The following is an 18175-nucleotide window of genomic DNA, read 5'->3' on the forward strand; positions in this document are numbered from 1 at the left end:
TACCTAGAATGCGATGTCTGAAATATATGGGTAGAAAGGTGATCTGTTCCCCGAACTTGTGAAAGAACAAGGCAGAGGAATGTGGAGATAGGGGGGCTCCGCTGGAGTTTTTAAGCAATTCAGATTTGCCATCGGGGATAATAAGCTGTGATATTAACCGGCTACTGGGGATTGATGTCTTGGCTGAGTTGCTTGGATCGACAGCTCTCCCACATTGGGAAAGATAAAAATAAAGAAACCGAAGCGTTCCCAAGACACTAGAATGGGTTCCGTGTAGCGCTGGGGCTAGGAACGCATATCCATGCACAGACTAACCAGATTGGAGGTATGGCAGACGGACCTTGCCGTAATGGGGATGCTAGTAGAGCGAAAACGTTCCATCTCTTTAGGCCTAGGCTAATTCCACGGCTTTGAAAATTCGATGCAGTTGGATTGGCTATAACAGCCTAGTCGCATGATCTCAACTGCCTCGCTTATTTGAGTACTTGGGTATGTAGCGCGTGTTCATGGTCCGTTCTTTAGACACGAGACAAATGCCGTTCGGCCCCACAATCGTAGGTTAGACGGGCCGAGGCCCACAAATTGATAAATCCGGGGAAGGCAGCGCATATAATTTATATCCCTCCGTGTTCATTTGAGGTATAAGCTGGGTCAGGTGTTATCATTTGGTCTGTTCCTGTTCAAGGTTCCGGGTGATTCGTGTTGGGGATCTCTGTATGCCAAACACGTTCAGGATCCGACTGACACGCTCCGTGTCGAATTGAGTAACCATATTAGCCTAGACGCCACCTGAAAGAAAATGAAATGAGGTGGTGTGAGTGGTGATGCCAAGCAACCCGGGAGCATTCTTCATTTGCGGGGTCATGCACTAGTACTAGGCTTGACTGTTTAGCCGGAATTCATATCTTGGCAACGTCATTTATTACGCGAATAATGGCACAATAAATCTTGTTCAGCTCCCCAAGCAGACATCATTGAAGAAGAGGAATACGAATATCAAATAATAGGAGAACCCGAGTTCACCGCTTCCTTTTTCAGCCAGTCGTGGCAGGAAGGGACGGATTATCACTGGTCCGGTCCGAGTGATCGGCAGAATAATGGAGCCAATCACATAACAGCAAGCACCTTCCTCAAGTAGGTAACTGCCAAACTGCCACTATTGCACGAAACCATGTCCCTCATTCTTAAATTATGGGCTCATGCTGTAGCCCCACTTCGGAGGGCCCAGACACAATGGCAGCTAAACCCAAATACAAGCTCTCACAAGAGCAAATCGATCACTTCATGAGATATGGGTACGTGCGTCTACCGGACTGTTTCTCGCGAGAGAAAGCAACCGAATGGGCAGGCAATGTGTGGACTAGACTCGGTATGTCACCAATGGATAATTCGACTTGGACAACCGAAATTACCCACATGGAAGGCACCAAGGAAGAGCCGGTCAGGACCTTCGCTCCCAAGGCATGGGCGGCCATCTGTGAGCTTCTCGGCAGCGAAGACCGTGTAGCCCCTGAATCAGCCACTTGGGACGATGCCTTGATCGTCAATCTCGGCTCTCCCGAATCCGAGGGTACATGGCCCCATCCTGCTGATCTGCCGGGATGGCATGTCGATGGCGACTTCTTTACGCATTTTCTTGATTCGCCTGAACAGGCCTTGCTCGTTATACCACTATTTACAGATATCCAGGATCGTGCAGGTGGCACTATGATCGCCCCTGAGGCGATGAAACATGTTGCCGAGCATCTGGTATGTACCTAAGCCTCCTGTTCCACTTTTAAATATTTCTGACTCGGGTTTCTAGTACAAGCATCCTGAGGGCGTGACACCGTATATGTACCCCCGTGGCCAAGAGCCTGTTGGGGACCCCGCAGATACGCCCTTTTACTCGGATATCGTTATGAATTGCAGCGATTTCCACCAGATGACTGGTAAAGTGGGCGATGTGATTCTTCTCCATCCTTTGATGTGTCACTCGATTTCTGTCAACAGCTTGAGACACCCACGCGTTATCACCAACCCACCAGTAGCCTTGAAGCAGCCGTTCAAGTTTGACCGGAACGATCCCTCCAAATACAGTCTGGTCGAGAAGAAGACACTAGATATGCTTGGTAAAGACAGGCTTCCTGGCTGGAAAATCAACGGGAAGCGAGAGTTCGTCATTCCGGGAGGATAAAAGCCAATCGAGTGAAAGTTAGCGGGAAAGTATAAACATCACGGAGCAACCCATGCCAGCCTGATTGTCTTTCCGCTAGCCGAGAAATGGTGTTTCATTCTTATGTCAAATTAGCCTTTAGCCTAAAATCCGAGTTATTCTTACCACAGTTCAAATGATACGTTGGATTTTTACCCTTACATTGCATATCCTTCCTTATACTCTATCAGGTCAGCTTTCCGTGCTACTCTAATATGTCCGTATTGCGACAAATCCAATGTCCTCTAATTCTGACACATATATTATTCACATTCAGTTTTTTCGCCACAGGAAACCAGATGAAATTCCCCCGAGGATAGCCACACCCGTGATGAGACCCCATACCGCTTGAAACGCCGCGACCGAAACAATTGTAACCGCCTCTCTCTGTCTACTTGTCATGCTCACATCCTTCATCAGAATGAGATATCCGTTGGCAGAGTTTACTATGTCTCGATTCATCTCAACACTGCCAAGTCCATTGGCGAAGCGGTTTAATAGCACAACTCCCCCAGTAGGGACCGCAACCGCCATACCCCAGGATCGCATGTAGTATGACATGGTTGTTGGTAGAGTCGGCAGGGAATCATCCTTGTCTTTAGGCAGATTCTGGATGCGAACATTGTAACTCGAAAGCAAAAGACCATGCCCAAGGCCTGCTGTGAATAGCAAAAATATCCACGCTACGGTCGGCGTGGAGCTATCTAAAAGGATAGAGCATCCACTCGCAAGGGAAGTCAAGACCCAACCACCGGAGATGATCCACTGGGTGCATCTTAACTCTCTCGCAAGGATGACACCAACCACCGAGGCTGGCGCAATTGCAAGCCCCACCATGGCTAGCAAGGTGATGCCTGACAAAGTGGCGGACATATAATGAGTGGAAATGAAGTATAATGGGAAGAATTGCAAGTGAGCAAAGACCTAGACTGATGTCAGACAACACGAACCGAATGCAAGGAAAACGTCTACTAACCACAAAACCATGCAAAAAGCACCCTAGATGTGTCATAGTCATCATCCTCGACCGAAACACTCTCTTCCCGAACTGTGGACACAGAGCCCACTTGGACTCATAAAGCAGAAGCACAAGAAGGACCACAACGCCCACCGCAAGAGGTACAATCGTCTGCCAGTCCTTCCAGCGATAGGAGGTCCCACCGCAAGAAAGGCCAACTAGGAGAGCCCCAAGACCTAAAAGGGCCAAAGTAGCACCCGTCCAATCCAAAACACGCAATTTACGCATCGGGATATACTTCAATGCGCGAAGGTCCACAGCAAACGGAATAGCCAGCAAAGCCAGCGCGCAGAAAATAAAGTTGAAATAAAATGCCCACCGCCAGTCTGTATAATCGACAAACAAGCCGCCGATAACGGGACCGAGAATGCCGCCACACATTCGCGTTAGCAGGATATAACATGAATACCGCGAGTGCATGGATTCAGGCGCCGTATCGGTCATTACCACGAAGCACAGACTCATTGCGCCGCCGCCGCCAATACCCTGAACCATGCGGCCAACTACTAGTTCCGCGAGACTCATTGAGCCGCAGCAGATTCCTGTGCCGATTGTTGCGAAGACTACGGCGATGATCCATATGGGCCCGTGGTTGAAAATATCGCTCATCATTGTGAAGTAGAGTTGGCTGCTTGCGCTGAAAATGAGGTATACCGTGTTGACCCAGAATGTGCTTGCTAGTGGCTCTGCAAATTTGTTTGCAAGGTCCTAGATTGAGGGTTTGATCAGCTCTATTATAGATGTTAAATGACACGGGTGTATTGCATGTGACATACAGGCAAGGCTGGGATCAAAATTGTCGCATTGAACGAATCCATCATTGCCAGGATCACGATACAGATAAAGACCAACCATTCTCGCACTTCGAATCGCCTTTGTTGTTCTTCGGCTGAGGGTTCGCTCTCGAACAGTTGAATTGAGCTCCCCAGTGCTGGGTTTTGTGTCATACCGTCCAAACTTCGGACGCTGTCCGGTACGCCGAAGTTGATTTTCGACTCATTATCGTAAATTTCCTCGGCTATTGAACGGCGTCCCATTTGATTTGATCTTGGCCGTCGAAAGTATTCTTGCAAGAATATATACTTGTCGTTCGTCGCGGGGACCTGGATATTGTGGTTTCTGAGGTCGACTGCGGCATCAATCGAAACTGAACAGAAATTCCCGCAGGGAACTTCATAGCTCCAATTATATGGTTTACCCACAATTAACGTGGGATAGAAGAGCTGTGTAATAGGAGGTCCCCGTCCGCCCCTTCGTCGTCGGGAAACCTGCAATGGAGACGTTTAGGCAGATTCCACAAAAGAAGGGATACATAGTAACTCCATTGCTATTGGTCCTAAATTTGGGTCTTCCGTTATTCAAACCCTCTATCGCGGAATAGTATCAGAGCCTGATCCCTAGGAATGATGGGTTAAAGGGCGCCAGGACCATACTGCGGTTTGGCATTCCAGCGTCCTCACCCCTTGTTGGCTGTCGTGATGTGATATAACTAGGTGAATGAACATTCCGTGAATGACGTAAGGAGTTTTTCTATTCGTGGATGAGAATTCGGGCCAAACCTAACTTGTGATATGATCTTCGTTGTATCGCAAAATTATAGGGTAGTGATATGACCACCCCCCCTTGGATCTGACCACCCCGCTGCCTGAATTTTCAGTCACCGCCTTCCTAATCAGGTACCACCCATAATTCTGTCATGTTTCCAAACTTTGTTTTTCTTTTCTGCCATATATTCTGCCCATTTCTGGTTTATATAGTAAAAATAAAAAAGACATACATTTTGATCAGAAAAAATGGTACATTTCATTGACTCTATATTGATCTACCCTACAAATTGATCCTGCAAACTGATTACCATACGTAGTTGTACTTTCGCTCCTTCCCCGAGCTACCATTTGTATAGTTTACAAGAAGGATAGGTACAAAATTTGAGGTGACAAAAGTGACTTAATTTTGCTAGGGGCTTACATACAAATTGCAGGTATCTCCCGTCTTATACTATTGTATGACTTTTCGGCCGGAAAGTGCAGAGCTTATTTTGCTGCAGAAAAGATTACAAAGCGGTAACTTCTGCGGTCTAATATTATTTACAAAAGCGGTATCCAAATTAAGAAGGCGGTGACTGAAAATTCAGGCAGAGGGGGTGGTCAGATCCAAGGGGGGGTGGTCATATCACTGCCCAAATTATATGTATAAATGTGTTGTTGAAGGGCACCATGTAGAATAAGCTGTATTCTCGGGGAAACGCTAGGCTATACCTTTGGCTTCAGATTTATTTGGTGATTTATTTGGTGAAGGCATAGATTCAGAGATCTGAAAAGCACCTAGTAATTTAATAGTAATTAGTGATAGGGAGTCACATGCTACGACAATCCTGACTCGCAATTGAAAGTTCACATTTATTCCTCTCAGGTCTTCTTGGTCAGATTATTGGCATAATGCTACTGTAGGTACTTCAAGTCGGGGATCACACAACCCCGATTTACCTTCGAGTGCCAGTACATGGAACAATAGTAGATGCGCAAAGCAAATCGACACAGCATGAACCTTGATGTGGATGGCCCTCTATGATGCCACCCTGAAGTCTAGTAGGGCCGTTACCGTGTTTATGTTGCCTTGCGATGCAAGAGAGAGTGACCCCTAATACTTCTTGGGCAAGACATATCCCCCAATACTAACAAAGAACTGCATGGCCTGACCCATAAACTCCATAAGATCCACCCCCAACCACGAAGGCAATAGCTTTGCCCTTGGGCCCTCGAGCTCTCGGAGGTACTTACCGGCAACCTAAGCGAACCGAAAGCGAATTAGCACGATGCCAGTTCCTTACTTGCAATAGATATCTCTCACCAAAACACACTCCCCCTCCCGCTTGTCATCCAAAGCCATAAACGCAATAGCATCTGCAACTCGATCCGGGGTATTCTTCTCAAGTCCAGCCTCATCCCATTTGCGCGCAAAGCCCGCCGTGATATGGGTTGGTGTCAAAAACGGTGCGACAGCATTAACCCGGACGCCGTGTACGCGCGCAACATTCTGACACGCCCGTAGAAGACCCAGCACGCCATGCTTCGACGCGACGTAGGCGGCTACACCGGTTCCACCGAAATAACTCGATGTAGATGCAACTAGCAAGATTGACTTTGTCGGTTGGGGGCTTGTTGTGGTTGATGTGGAGCAGTTTGTATAGTGTAGTCCCAAACGGAGAGCTATTTTAAGTGAGGAGGCATGCTGTCAGCATGTGAGCCAGCTGGAATTGTGTTTCAACTTGCGATTGAAGGTTGAAAATGACGGGGTAATTCACTGTTCAATGTTCCTTTTAGATTGACATCAATTACCCTCCCCGCCTCCAGGCTCTCGAGAAGACGTCCGTTCGCATCCACGTTGTCCATGTCCAGGACCGCCTCAGACTCCATAATACCCGCGTTTGCTATGACGATGTCGAGCTTTCCGAAGGTGGTAATCGCCGTTTCGAAGCATGCTGTTAGCTCTGCCCAATTGATGATATTGGTAGATACGAATATTGCGCGGTTTGGGAATTCCATCTGTTTCTGAATGACTTCTTCGGCGCTGTCTCGCAGCTGCGGGAGGTCGGCGAGAATGACATTGGCCCCGTGAGAGTTGAATAGGATCGCGGTTGCGGCTCCGATCCCGCGGGCTGCACCGGTTATTAGGACTGTTTTACCGGCAGATTGGGAGAAGAGAGCTTGGTCGACTTTGACTTCAATCATTTTGCTTTTTTTTTACATGGAGGCACGACAATTGAGAAGGAAAAAAGAAAAGTGAGCGTCTTTTGCAAGTCGGGGTATGTGGTGATGTTGATCCGACTGCGGGGAAGCATATTGCGGGGTATTGTTGAGGGGGAAATCAACCGCGGTGATTTGTACGAGTCTCCGTTGATAAAGAATGATATAATGATGTCCGCCATCTCATTATGTACATGCCACGTCCAGATATGTATGTACAGAAAAGCTGCCTATCATGAAGAGACGAAAAAGGAAAAAAATACATCAATCGTTCTTGTGCCGATCATCAGGTTGTGATGATGCGTACCCGCTCAAATCCACCCTTGATCCCACCCGAGAAGTCACTCGCGACTCAGCCATTGACTCTCCTGTGCTTACAGCATGGAAAGAGAAGTCTAATTCGCCCACTAAGCCCTTGACAAGCCTAGAATGAATAGCACTGTTAGCAAGCCCGGCCTGGTTTAACAAAGGAATTTCTATTAGAAGCTTACCGCAGTAATCTGTCCATATCACCGACAATGCAACGGGTCGAGATCTGTAGAACTGCAAAAGCCGCGAATCCCGGCTCCGCAATGTGCCGGAGGCTTAGAAGTTCACTGTCAAGTTCATTCAAGCGGTTCGCGAAGCCATACGGACGGGGTGCTTTGAGATACGGCGGTAGAGGCTGACGGTTTGTAATGCTAGCAGAAAGAAGGCAAAGCAAAGATGTGACCTCGTGGGTCGTCACTTTAGCAGCATTGAACAGCCGTCGAAAATCGGTCATCCAGGCGGTATCTGTAGGATTGTCGCCGTCACCGAGATACATGATGGTATCAGATGCGTAGCCTAGCAAGCTGAGGTAGTTCACGATACTAGAAAAATAAGGACTGTTAGTACGTAGAAAGGCCGTGGGGGCACATAACATACTTTTCTACACAGAGAATAATCGAATCATACTGCTTTTTTGGGAACCGACCACCGACCGGGACTTCCCATCGAAGGAATCCAGAGTATGTCCGTAAACCGGCTAGCATAAGCATCTGTTTTGCGAACACTTTGTGTCGCGCTTTCTCAAGTTTGCGACCCGGAGAGGTCTTGAGTAAACGTTCGCCCTCGTCACCACGCATGCGACCGGAGACTGTCTCGTGAATGATAGAGTAGTAGTTCGCCAGAAGATATAACGATGCTCCTAGACTTTGACGGAGAACTGAGTGCTCGGAGATTGGATATGGGAAGAACGTCCAAATGAATGCGACAGCGATACCGCCCGCCACAACAGCTAGCCGATAAGGTGCCAAGAGGTAGATTGGGTAAAAGGTCTGTCCATTGGATGTCGCGACCGCTTCCCCGACTCGGCGAACTTGAAGCTCATAACCAACGATCATGGTTGTCGTGATGATGCTGATCATCCCCACAGCCCGGAAGCGGAACATCTTGATGGGGATGTAGAAGGCAATGGAGACAAAGATAAACAGGAAAACGATAATTCCAGGTATACTTTTACCTGGGATATACCAGATTAGAAGACTGGCTACCATTGCAAGGAATGTACCCAAAATCCGCAACACGAAACTGAAAATGCTCTGTCCCGAGGTGGGAGACATGCTGAGATTGACCATGATCAAACCCCAGACTAGTCTTTGCGCAGTAAAGAAGGTTTGGGTATCACGTAGGAAGGCGATGACTGCAATAGTCATGGTGGCACATGCGACACGGAAGCCATAAGTCGACTCGAACGAGCGCAGAAACCATGGAATGACACGAATTTTGTCCCCAATCTTCTGAAAACGAGTAGTCGGTGGCAGGTGCTCGGGGTCTTTACGAAGTTTATACGCCTCTCCAAGCTGGAGGATGTTGTTTTGTGTATGAATGTCACCCATATTATCATCTTCGTGATCTTCCGGATTCAAAAAGGACTTGGCCCACTTCCACACGCGCTTACCACCAGGAATGATGAGTCGACTCTTTGATAGCTTCCCTTTCGCCTGAATATGATCGGCATAACGGACAAAGTCAAGCACAGTTTGACCGGTGGAGTACAGCAATTGTTCCATCTGAGTGTATGTTAGCTTCGAGCATATTGAGCGGGTGGTCAACGAAGGCTTACGTAGAGAAATAGATACAGCTGCCGCTGGCTTCGCTCTTTTTGCGTAGCTGATGCATCCAACAAATCGGCGGTCGGCATTTCAGCAGAAGCAGGGTTGTCGAAAAAGTCGGGCGGGAGTGTGACACCCTTCTCCTCGGCCCATGTCTGCAAAGCAAGGCGTTTTGCACTCCCAAATTCGCCAAGTTTCTTTTCAAAATACTCGATAAATGCTTTTTCCCCAGGAGCAGTGTTCTCGGCTCTGGCCTCCACATCTTTGTCTTGCTCCGTTGAATTGTCATCTTCAGATTTCGCTGTAGCTCTGCGTTTGGGGGTCTTTGTTAGCCTGAAAACATACGACGTATGCAGTAATCCCTCGTCAATAGTTTGGATCATTACAGCGAAGGGATCGTGTACCGCCCTCATGATCTCATTCCACTCATGCACAACCCGCCGTCGGACATCCTCCGGGACTACAGGCTCATTTAAATCAATGGGCTTATTCCATCTGTTATAGTCTGACATGCGCTGAAAGATATCCACCACGAAGCTCAGCCCCACAACCGGGATCATAATCTGGCGAAGGTGACGGAAGATCGCCTGAAGATCGTCTGGTCCCAATTTCCCTAATGCGATCTCACGCTTCGCAAATGTGAGATCGCCGTGGAGTTTGGCGTGGATATCCGTGATCTGTCGGACTGCACCACGGATTGCTTCTGCCTCGGGACTGTAGACCTTTCCCTTCTTGCCAAACTTTTCACGGGCGTCATCATAGGTCTCTGTGCGACCGAACATGTCATCCCTTTCCAATGATTGAAAGTATAGAGCATGAGCATGCAAGCCCGAGCGAAGCCCGCCAATGTAGCTCGCCATTTGTTTTAAGACGACCTGCCGTGACGTCATAGGAAGGATCAACAGCGACGTCGCTGTTGAAATACCGAGACCAGTAATGAAGGCTTTAAGCAATTGGCTCACCATACTGAACGCAGCTGTCATAGTCTTCATTTGCGGCGCGTATACCGAAGCAATATTTGCAAAAATCGCGTAAATAATCACGGGGAACTGCAGCTGTGGGTTTTTGGCGCGGAAGGTGTGAACCATCCAGATTTGAAAGAACAGCCACAAACAACTAACAGCGGACGCGGAAGAATTGTATGGATCAGTAGAGTCAGTAGCGGTGTGTTGGCGCGCCCGGACACTGGAGAACATTGTCAACAGGGCGAAACATGCTGCGATGGAGACAGCCAAGAGGTCAAAGATCATCATTTGGATAAACTTTGCGCGGGGCATGACCGCAAAGCCTAGAATCGAGACGATAGCCACGAGATAGCCTAAAGTCGTGTACTCGTCGGCAACAGCCATGGATTGGTAGCTGGACTAAAGGTTAGACTGATTCTGACAGACCGGGAACTTCTGAGGTTGGTAACTCACATAGAAACGGCTATAGTTGGTGGAATACCGCCCCTATAGTGGCTGTTAGAGATTTTCAACTGCGGCATATTGCAGGCTTGGTCCTGAACTCACTTCATCATCAAGAGGATGGTGGGTCTGTCCAAGCCCGTCTTCTGCCATGTTTTTTTGACGAAACCGAAGAATAACGTTTTCTTCTTGCTTGTATCATCTTGCGCATCCTGCTGCGACGGCATCGACCCAAAGGATGAGCCCGACTGATGAGTTTGAGGGTTCGCCATGTTTACCGCCGTCACACAGTGGCCTCGGCTCAGCAACAAAAACAAAAGATCCGAATCTTCAGGAGCGTTGTTTTGACATCACCCACGTGACTTTAGAATAATGGATCTGAGAAATGGGGGAAAATGGGAGAGTTCAGGAAATGTGACAGATTTGGAGAAACCTCCAGGTCTAGTTGAATAATGCGAAAGAGCAAAGGAGTCGGTTTGAAATGCCGATCCTGCAGTACACCCCGCCCTGGTGTGATTGGCTGCCATATGTGGGGGAGGAGGATGCACTCCGCATAACTAAACTTGGTATGTTAGTGCCTTATTGGTGCCTGGCTGATGCTTGGCTAGTCAGGCTAGCTACCCGTGGACTCTCTCAGCTTCGTCAGAGAGACTCAATAACATTGCTATATTTGGCATCTTCCGCTTTTATCCCAGACATCTAGCTGATGGCATTAGTTATAACCCTATGGATCAGTCTGCCATCCGGTATCTGCCCCCGGCTACCCACGGTTTCGGGATTGAGGCCGAAGGTATGCAGGCCATATGGCGCGAATTCGCGAAAACCGTCGACTTTCGCCGTGAAGTGAATACAAAGTACTGACAATGGTAGATGGTGGAACCTCCAAACTTGAAATTGCTCCAGATTTTTGCGATCTTTCTCAAAGTTCTTCTCTTGTAGAATCAAAGTAGTACCCAAGTAGATATTAATCAGGGAAGACATATAACAGCTCTGCTTCAAGGTGGTAAATCTTAAGGACTTACTTATATGGAACGTAGAGGTAGACCACACATCAAGGAACTAGGCCTAATGTTGTCCTAACTATCTAAAGTGTCTTCTATGCCGAATGAATCGCCGAGTGTATCCCTCCTTTTAGGGTTATGTTGCTTCCTCCGATCTTCCGATTTTTCGTACATTATAAGCTTGAAAATGTCCTGAGGTCTGGATAATGGTCTCTATAGGAGATTTTGAAAGAAAGATTGCGCCAAATAATGGATATAATGAAATAAACGACAATGTTCAAAATCAATGCTGCTCTGTTTCCGATATACAGATGGCGACAGCCTTACAATTCCATCAAAACACTCCATTCACTCCGCCATTCAAGTTACTCCGATCGATTTCTTTACTCTTGCCTCTGATACTCCGCGGGATTTAGATGAGCGTAAGTACACACATTGTCCGAGCATAAGAACTCTTCCTGGAAAGAAATGATATAAAGACCGAGCGAATTCGGCCGCTGTTTGAAACCTCCCTGCTTCAGTTTCAGATTTACTGCCAAAACCACTGTCTTTGCTGGAAAGCAAGAAGAAGGAGACGGCCCGACAATGATATCCAGCCCAATTTTCGACATTGCCATGATGGCATTCCTCTTCATGGGATTGGCTATTGGCGCTCCCGTTGATCCTCATGAAAGCATCACTTCTCATGATCTCGGCGAGTGAGTAAACAGACCCGGACTTGCCCGTCCTTTTGATTCCTCTTCCTGTTTTAACATTCACGATCCATCGAGGTCCATGCTAACTCTGATCCAAGTCCTAGCCAGCGGAACAACACACACAGTCCCGTCTCAACCCAGGCATTTGACGGTGATCTAACCTGGTATGAGACCGGGGTTGGATCCTGCGGCTGGTTTAATAACGGGGGAGACCACATCTGTGCCGTCTCTCGTGTTGTCTTTGACCGCGCGAATGTAGACGGCAACCCCAACCACAATCCACTTTGTGGCAGGTTGATCCACATCCAACGGGGTGACAGGGGTATTGATGTCACTCTAGTAGATCGCTGTGAGGGATGTGATGAGTTTGACATCGACGTCAGCCGTGGTGTTTTCGAGACACTCGGTAACCTCGATGAGGGTCGCGTTCACACTGATTGGTGGTGGATATAGATAGAGCCATGATGTGGTAATCCTCACAACATCATTGACTGTGAGGCGGATGGACCCTGGAGGCTGGCTGATGGGTAAAACCAGGACAAGATATGAGTTTTGGACAGAGATTCCGCGTGGGAATATAGCGGGCTGGTTGAGTTAGTATTCGGGCCACGAGGAATCCACTTGTTCTTTCCATGATCGGAGTCCTCCGCGAATGTCACCAATGAATCTCTTCCCATGCTGATCTAGTCCTAACTCTTTCATTTTCTTGACGACAATCTGCGAGTCGTTTCCTAGACGGCATACGACATAGATTGGGTTTGTAGACTCAAATGATGCAACCTCGGACGGTAGCCAAGAAGGTACTTGCGCAGCTTGTTGCTCATCATCAGCCTTTTGTAACGCAGTGGGATAACTTGAGGAAAGGATGTTCGAGATAGGAATGTTGATGCTATTCTGCAAACTGCAGATTCCGAACTGAGTTTCGTCTCGGACGTCAATTATGGTGTAGAGCTGTGACGAATAGGAGGTGACGTTCGGGTGTCTTTGATTGTATTCTCGGGCAGAGATACGTTCCTCGGGACCAAGTAGCGAGGGTAAATTTGCGGATCCACAAAAGAATACATAGTCCATTGAACCTGACCTGATTGTATCTAGTGTCACCGTTGGCTCGGCAGAGCACACAGCACAGTTGACCCGGCGAGAACGAAGACGGATTGTGCGGAATAGGGGCGATGAGTAGGCAGAGAAGATATGGAGATACGGGGGATCCCGTGGAGAAGATGTCGTCGAATTTGAACCTCCATCAACCTCAGGTGCAGTAATAACTTTGATCGCCTCTAGGGCCTGTAGAACGCCCATCGTCCCAACAACCGGCCCCAGAATACCTCCATCTGCACAACTGACCACGCTATCAGCCGGTGGCGGTTTCGGGAACACACATCGATAGCATGGCCCTCCAGTCTTGTCGCCCGGTGGTCGGGGCGGGTTATTCAACACCATCAGCTGGCCCTCGGTGCGCAGAGCGGACGCAGAGACCAATGGTTTTCCAAGAAGCACTGCAGTGTCCGAGATCAGATAACGCGTCGCCGGGTTATCTGTGCAATCGAGAATAAGGTCATAGTCCTTGAATATCGTAGGTGCTTCCTCAGGTGCGAGATGTGTGCGATGGGCAATATACGTGGGATGAGGATTCAGTCTGGTGAATGCCACAAGAAGTCGTCAGCGCCGAGCTCAGTACTCCTATCCGGATCCACTCACTCTCGTAAAGACTCAATCGCACTATCAACCTTGTACTTTCCCACATTCTTCGTTCGGTGTAGCACTTGGCGATGGAGGTTCGACACCTCGACTGTATCCCCATCGATGAGTCCAATGGTGCCAACACCAGCACCAGCGAGATACTGCGCAGCTGGACATCCCAGACCCCCAGCTCCAACGAGCAGAACTTTGGCCGATCGGAGTTTAAGTTGACCTGTGGTTAATTGAAATTGCCATCAGTCCTACTGCTCAAACCAACCGCCGAAACGTAGCCGTATCTTACCTTTCAAACCAACTTGCGAAACAATCATTTGTCGCCCATATCGCTTATATTCTTCCTGAAGCAATGGCCATCGTCTTTCTTCGCCATTCTGGTCCTCCTCATGCTGGGTTTCTGCAATCGTTGCGGTCTCCGATCGCGCCGCTTGTTCGGCGTTTGCAAGGTCGCGTTTGAGCCCAGCAAGTTGTGCTTCTGCCACAATAATCTGGGCGCGCAAAGAAGCGCATATTTGGTCGGGAGATCCCATCGAGATTGTTAGCATCAACGCGTGCGAGAAAGAAATTGACGCGTGGGAAGGAAATCTCAAAGTTCCCCGCGGTATTTATTGTGGGGCTATCTGCGATGATGTCTTTTGTAGACCTCGAGAGGTATACGAGCTTATATTGTATTCTAACGTCAAAATCTCCGTCAAATTGTCGTATGAAATGTACATATTGGGTCCGAATTTACCCCAATAAGTGCGGGAGATGTATGGATTGTATCATCTAGTTCATCTTCATGCATAATTTGAACATTTCACAAGTGCTCCACATAAAAGCACCTGTCAGAATCTAGGATGAATACTGTCATTTTTCATCCCTGATACAGTTGGGTCACGTGACTGACCAGGATGGTTTTTCGCCCGAAAAACATCCTTTCATTTTGTTTTGTTTGTTTTGATTACTAAGTTGTCCACAAGATTGTCATGTTTTAGGACTATTGTCATTTTTAGAGAGTTAGAGAATTTATTGAGATTTTTCTGCCACATATACATTCGCCTTACCACCGTTTTTCCGTCAGCACCCCTAAATGTTTACAGCATACAAGCCAGTATCAAAAAAGTAAAGAACTGGAGCCCCAACGGCCAGTTTCTCGATATGTAAAAGGATGCTATTCTAGATTTTTGTACATAATAAGGACTAGGTGATGAATGAGTCAATAACAATGGAAGTCACAGACAAAACCAAAGACGAAGCGAGTGCTTCTGCTAAAGGATCCTCAGTAAAAGCCACTCCTCACAGGTTGAGATCGAGAGGTTGTATTCAATACACCGGTGGTAGTTCGGTCGTTTCATAAACATCCCCATTCCGGAAATCATGGACATCCAGAAGCACCCGAATCACAAAATTCGAGTTGGCCGGGTCTGAAAATATCCCCTGAAGTATCTTCCACTGTGATCGGAAAGCGTCGATCTGATAATAGCAGTTATCCATCTCCGCTTGATACGACAACGTCATATCACACAAATTCAATGCATAGCCACCACAAGACATCATATGTCGAATTATGTCCCGGAATGATGCACCAGTCCTGCATGATCGAGGGTCTTGTGTCATCATTTGATCCATCGGAGGGAGCAGTTTACCCTCATGAGCGATACCTGCGAGGACTTGGCACAGATTCATGTTCTCATATGTGTTTTGGTCCATGTCCCAATTTACCTTTACCTGAATTGGAGAAAGGCCTTCAATACTTCTGTCCAAGGATAGAGAGGAGGAGCACTGCTGAGCCAACTTAAGATGGTTGGGTCTTGGTCTCGTCTTTGTCGGCATCCTGCTGTCGTATATGGTAGCCTTGTTTTCTGAGGAGGCGAAAAACTCAAGGGCTTTTTCCCAGGACTCCATATAGGGAATCCATGAAACATACCCCAAGATTGTCCAGTACCGATCGAATTTGTCGTCCAGCTTGTTCCTCTAAGATATTAGCTGGGGACGAGGATGAAAAATGTTGTCCAGCGGGATATCGAGCTCCAACATCGCGCTTAGTTCACCGCGGTATCTCCTTGTGCGGTGGAAGTTATGCAGATCACTGCTCATGGTGTACTCCTCAATATCCTTAGACATCTGAACTAGATGCCATGCCATGATGTGTGTAATTCGCAAAGAAGCATCCTCCTCTGACTCCTCGGGGAGTTGCGGCCAAACTTGGTAAGGATCTTCGATACAGGATAGTTCTTTGCCACCCTTGATGAGATGATTTATCTCCGATTTCAGCGAGATAGTCTGATTATGCGGTGCTCTGATCCACGCCTTGATGACAGGCCAGGAAAAAGCGAATTGCCTGAGGTCGTGTTTATGCTGCAGTCCAAGATACACGGCAAGCTCTGCCTCATCACGGGAATCACGTACGAACTTTTTGAAGTTGCCAAGGTCATCGAACGTGGGATAATTCACCGCACTTGCTTCAATTGGCCACGGTGACTTTTCTCTTCGATGTTAGCTGTTGCCGCGTGGGAAGAGTTTCTATTTTCTCACCGTACCACCAATATTCACAGGGTTTGGATATTGAGATGAAATCCCCTTGGGACATGTGTCAACATAGTCCAGGAGATGATCCTCTTCCTGCTTCTCGGGGTGAATATGTGGTTCTCTGACAGCAGCGACTCCTCTCACCTTAAGTGAAACCTTCTTAGATGTTAGGTCTTGAGCGGGCGACTCGGGTCGTTTTCTCTTTCCCTTCTCATCGGTTGGATGAACACCAGACGGGCCTGCTTCTGAACCCATAATTTCATCTCAAGAATCTGACGCGATGGGACAAATAATGGTGATTGTCTGTAGAAAATATCTAGAGAAGTAAAGGGTCTCACATATGAGAATGGGTGTCATTGGGAAAAGTCAAGTTCTGTACAAGTTGCAGGTGCACATTGCAACTGCAGGAATGACCGAGAGGGCGGTAGTAGTTTTTGCAAGTGAAACCAACTCGAACGTATTATTGATTACTATTGATGCTTAACTCTTAAATAATTTATGTTTTTCGCATTTGAGCATCATCCATGCCATTCTCTCGCAACTGAACTGCCAATAGGCATCCCATTCAGTACCAGCCTCATCACGTAGACACAAACAAACAAAACAGCATTGAACAGCCCATCACAACAGCTCAAATTTAACACAACACACAGGGTCGTCCACCATCGAGTTGAATGGAAATTGGTGTAGCGAGAGCACAGAGTGTGTGATAAACTAATCACTCGTCGTTTCATAGGACTCCTTTTCAGCTTTCCGTCTTAACATTCGTCGGTATGCAAAGAGTGCCATGATTCCCATCACAACGAGGAAAACGATGCAGAAGACAAGGATCACCCCGCGATTCCTGTTCGCCCAGTTGCCCTTGTGGCCGCTTCTTTCGACAATTGAATGGAGAGAGAGGGATGCGGACTTGGTGTGATGGACTATTTTGGTTGGTGCCATAGTATCGGTGGTAAGTCAGAAGTGGATTTCTGTTTCACATATCAGTTCCTGGTCAGACAATGGACTCATCGGCTGCCTCATTCAATGAACAGTCCACGATTGAAGCATGTATTCTTACTAGATATTGCGGCTTTGTGGCGATATCAATCGATGACTGACTATAGAGAACACATTCAGCAACGGTTCACACCTCGTTGTATCAGAACTACATCAATGGAATGACCGAGGAGAGCTGAGGAAAGAAACGACCAAATAATATCAATAGCACGGGGGAGACACCTACTGTCACACGAATGACAAAACTTCTGAAGACGGACTGAGACCACAGTGGAATTCAGACTGCAATAGAAAGCTCGACTATTACTCCAGCAGACGGCAGTGATCTTGTCGGGAGAATTCTGAGACAAGTGATCAGGCTCACCGGGATGATTTTCGATCATTAGAGGAACCTCCGGCAAACGACGGACAAGGATCATTGCCAATCAATGATGCGAGTGCCCTGGTACCTACCTTTCATTATGCTTAACTGACCTCCAAGTTAAGACAGGCTCCCGATTTGATTGGATCCCTGTCGATTCTTTACCGTGGCTATTGCAATTAGCAGAGTTAAGATGCCAGAAGGGATGATCCGTAGAGCTCCGATGTCGAGGTACAAGCTTATCCTACATCTATAGTCTCATGCTGAGCTGCAAGATCAATGTACTTAGACCAATTGCTATTTACAGATCTTGCGCATGTAAGGAGTTCGCATGCAAGTGTTCAAGTATGCTGAAAAATAACCACATGTGGCAGAGCAACAGCTACTCACAAAATAGCAAGTCTGGACACCCCCGGGGCCTTACCGGCACCGCTGCGTCACCTTTCAATCATACTCTACGCTCGGCTCGTCGGG

The 18175-nt window shown here is 47.6% G+C and overlaps 8 protein-coding genes across 8 annotated transcripts; 3 read left to right on the forward strand and 5 right to left on the reverse strand.

Moving 5' to 3' along the window:
* Window positions 1-1233: 1233 nt before the first annotated feature.
* Window positions 1234-2176, forward strand: N7518_000750 (uncharacterized protein; the record flags this gene model as incomplete). Its single annotated transcript, XM_057181678.1, has 2 exons — window positions 1234-1749; window positions 1805-2176. The coding sequence occupies 2 exons, from the start codon at window positions 1234-1236 to the stop codon at window positions 2174-2176; spliced, it is 888 nt and encodes a 295-aa protein (XP_057047028.1).
* Window positions 2177-2467: 291 nt separating this feature from the next.
* Window positions 2468-4249, reverse strand: N7518_000751 (uncharacterized protein; the record flags this gene model as incomplete). The annotated part of the gene is made up of 3 exons (XM_057181679.1): window positions 2468-3118; window positions 3171-3920; window positions 3989-4249. The coding sequence occupies 3 exons, from the start codon at window positions 4247-4249 to the stop codon at window positions 2468-2470; spliced, it is 1662 nt and encodes a 553-aa protein (XP_057047029.1).
* A 1603-nt stretch (window positions 4250-5852) lies between these two features.
* On the reverse strand, window positions 5853-6943 carry N7518_000752 (uncharacterized protein; the record flags this gene model as incomplete). Its single annotated transcript, XM_057181680.1, has 3 exons — window positions 5853-5999; window positions 6063-6443; window positions 6551-6943. 3 exons carry the CDS (start codon window positions 6941-6943, stop codon window positions 5853-5855), a joined length of 921 nt encoding a protein of 306 aa, XP_057047030.1.
* A 279-nt stretch (window positions 6944-7222) lies between these two features.
* N7518_000753 (uncharacterized protein) lies at window positions 7223-10711 on the reverse strand (the record flags this gene model as incomplete). Its single annotated transcript, XM_057181681.1, has 6 exons — window positions 7223-7382; window positions 7450-7809; window positions 7865-8991; window positions 9045-10392; window positions 10452-10484; window positions 10545-10711. 6 exons carry the CDS (start codon window positions 10709-10711, stop codon window positions 7223-7225), a joined length of 3195 nt encoding a protein of 1064 aa, XP_057047031.1.
* A 209-nt stretch (window positions 10712-10920) lies between these two features.
* Window positions 10921-11300, forward strand: N7518_000754 (uncharacterized protein; the record flags this gene model as incomplete). Its single annotated transcript, XM_057181682.1, has 2 exons — window positions 10921-11005; window positions 11143-11300. The coding sequence occupies 2 exons, from the start codon at window positions 10921-10923 to the stop codon at window positions 11298-11300; spliced, it is 243 nt and encodes an 80-aa protein (XP_057047032.1).
* Window positions 11301-12025: 725 nt separating this feature from the next.
* N7518_000755 (RlpA-like double-psi beta-barrel domain-containing protein) lies at window positions 12026-12588 on the forward strand (the record flags this gene model as incomplete). Its single annotated transcript, XM_057181683.1, has 2 exons — window positions 12026-12138; window positions 12234-12588. 2 exons carry the CDS (start codon window positions 12026-12028, stop codon window positions 12586-12588), a joined length of 468 nt encoding a protein of 155 aa, XP_057047033.1.
* A 141-nt stretch (window positions 12589-12729) lies between these two features.
* N7518_000756 (HesA/MoeB/ThiF family protein) lies at window positions 12730-14360 on the reverse strand (the record flags this gene model as incomplete). The annotated part of the gene is made up of 3 exons (XM_057181684.1): window positions 12730-13771; window positions 13834-14047; window positions 14117-14360. 3 exons carry the CDS (start codon window positions 14358-14360, stop codon window positions 12730-12732), a joined length of 1500 nt encoding a protein of 499 aa, XP_057047034.1.
* A 1426-nt stretch (window positions 14361-15786) lies between these two features.
* Window positions 15787-16596, reverse strand: N7518_000757 (uncharacterized protein; the record flags this gene model as incomplete). The annotated part of the gene is made up of 2 exons (XM_057181685.1): window positions 15787-16298; window positions 16353-16596. 2 exons carry the CDS (start codon window positions 16594-16596, stop codon window positions 15787-15789), a joined length of 756 nt encoding a protein of 251 aa, XP_057047035.1.
* Window positions 16597-18175: the final 1579 nt, after the last annotated feature.

Source organism: Penicillium psychrosexuale (genome assembly GCF_028828465.1).
Source record: "Penicillium psychrosexuale strain IBT 29551 chromosome Unknown utg000001l, whole genome shotgun sequence".
Lineage (NCBI taxonomy): Eukaryota > Fungi > Ascomycota > Eurotiomycetes > Eurotiales > Aspergillaceae > Penicillium > Penicillium psychrosexuale.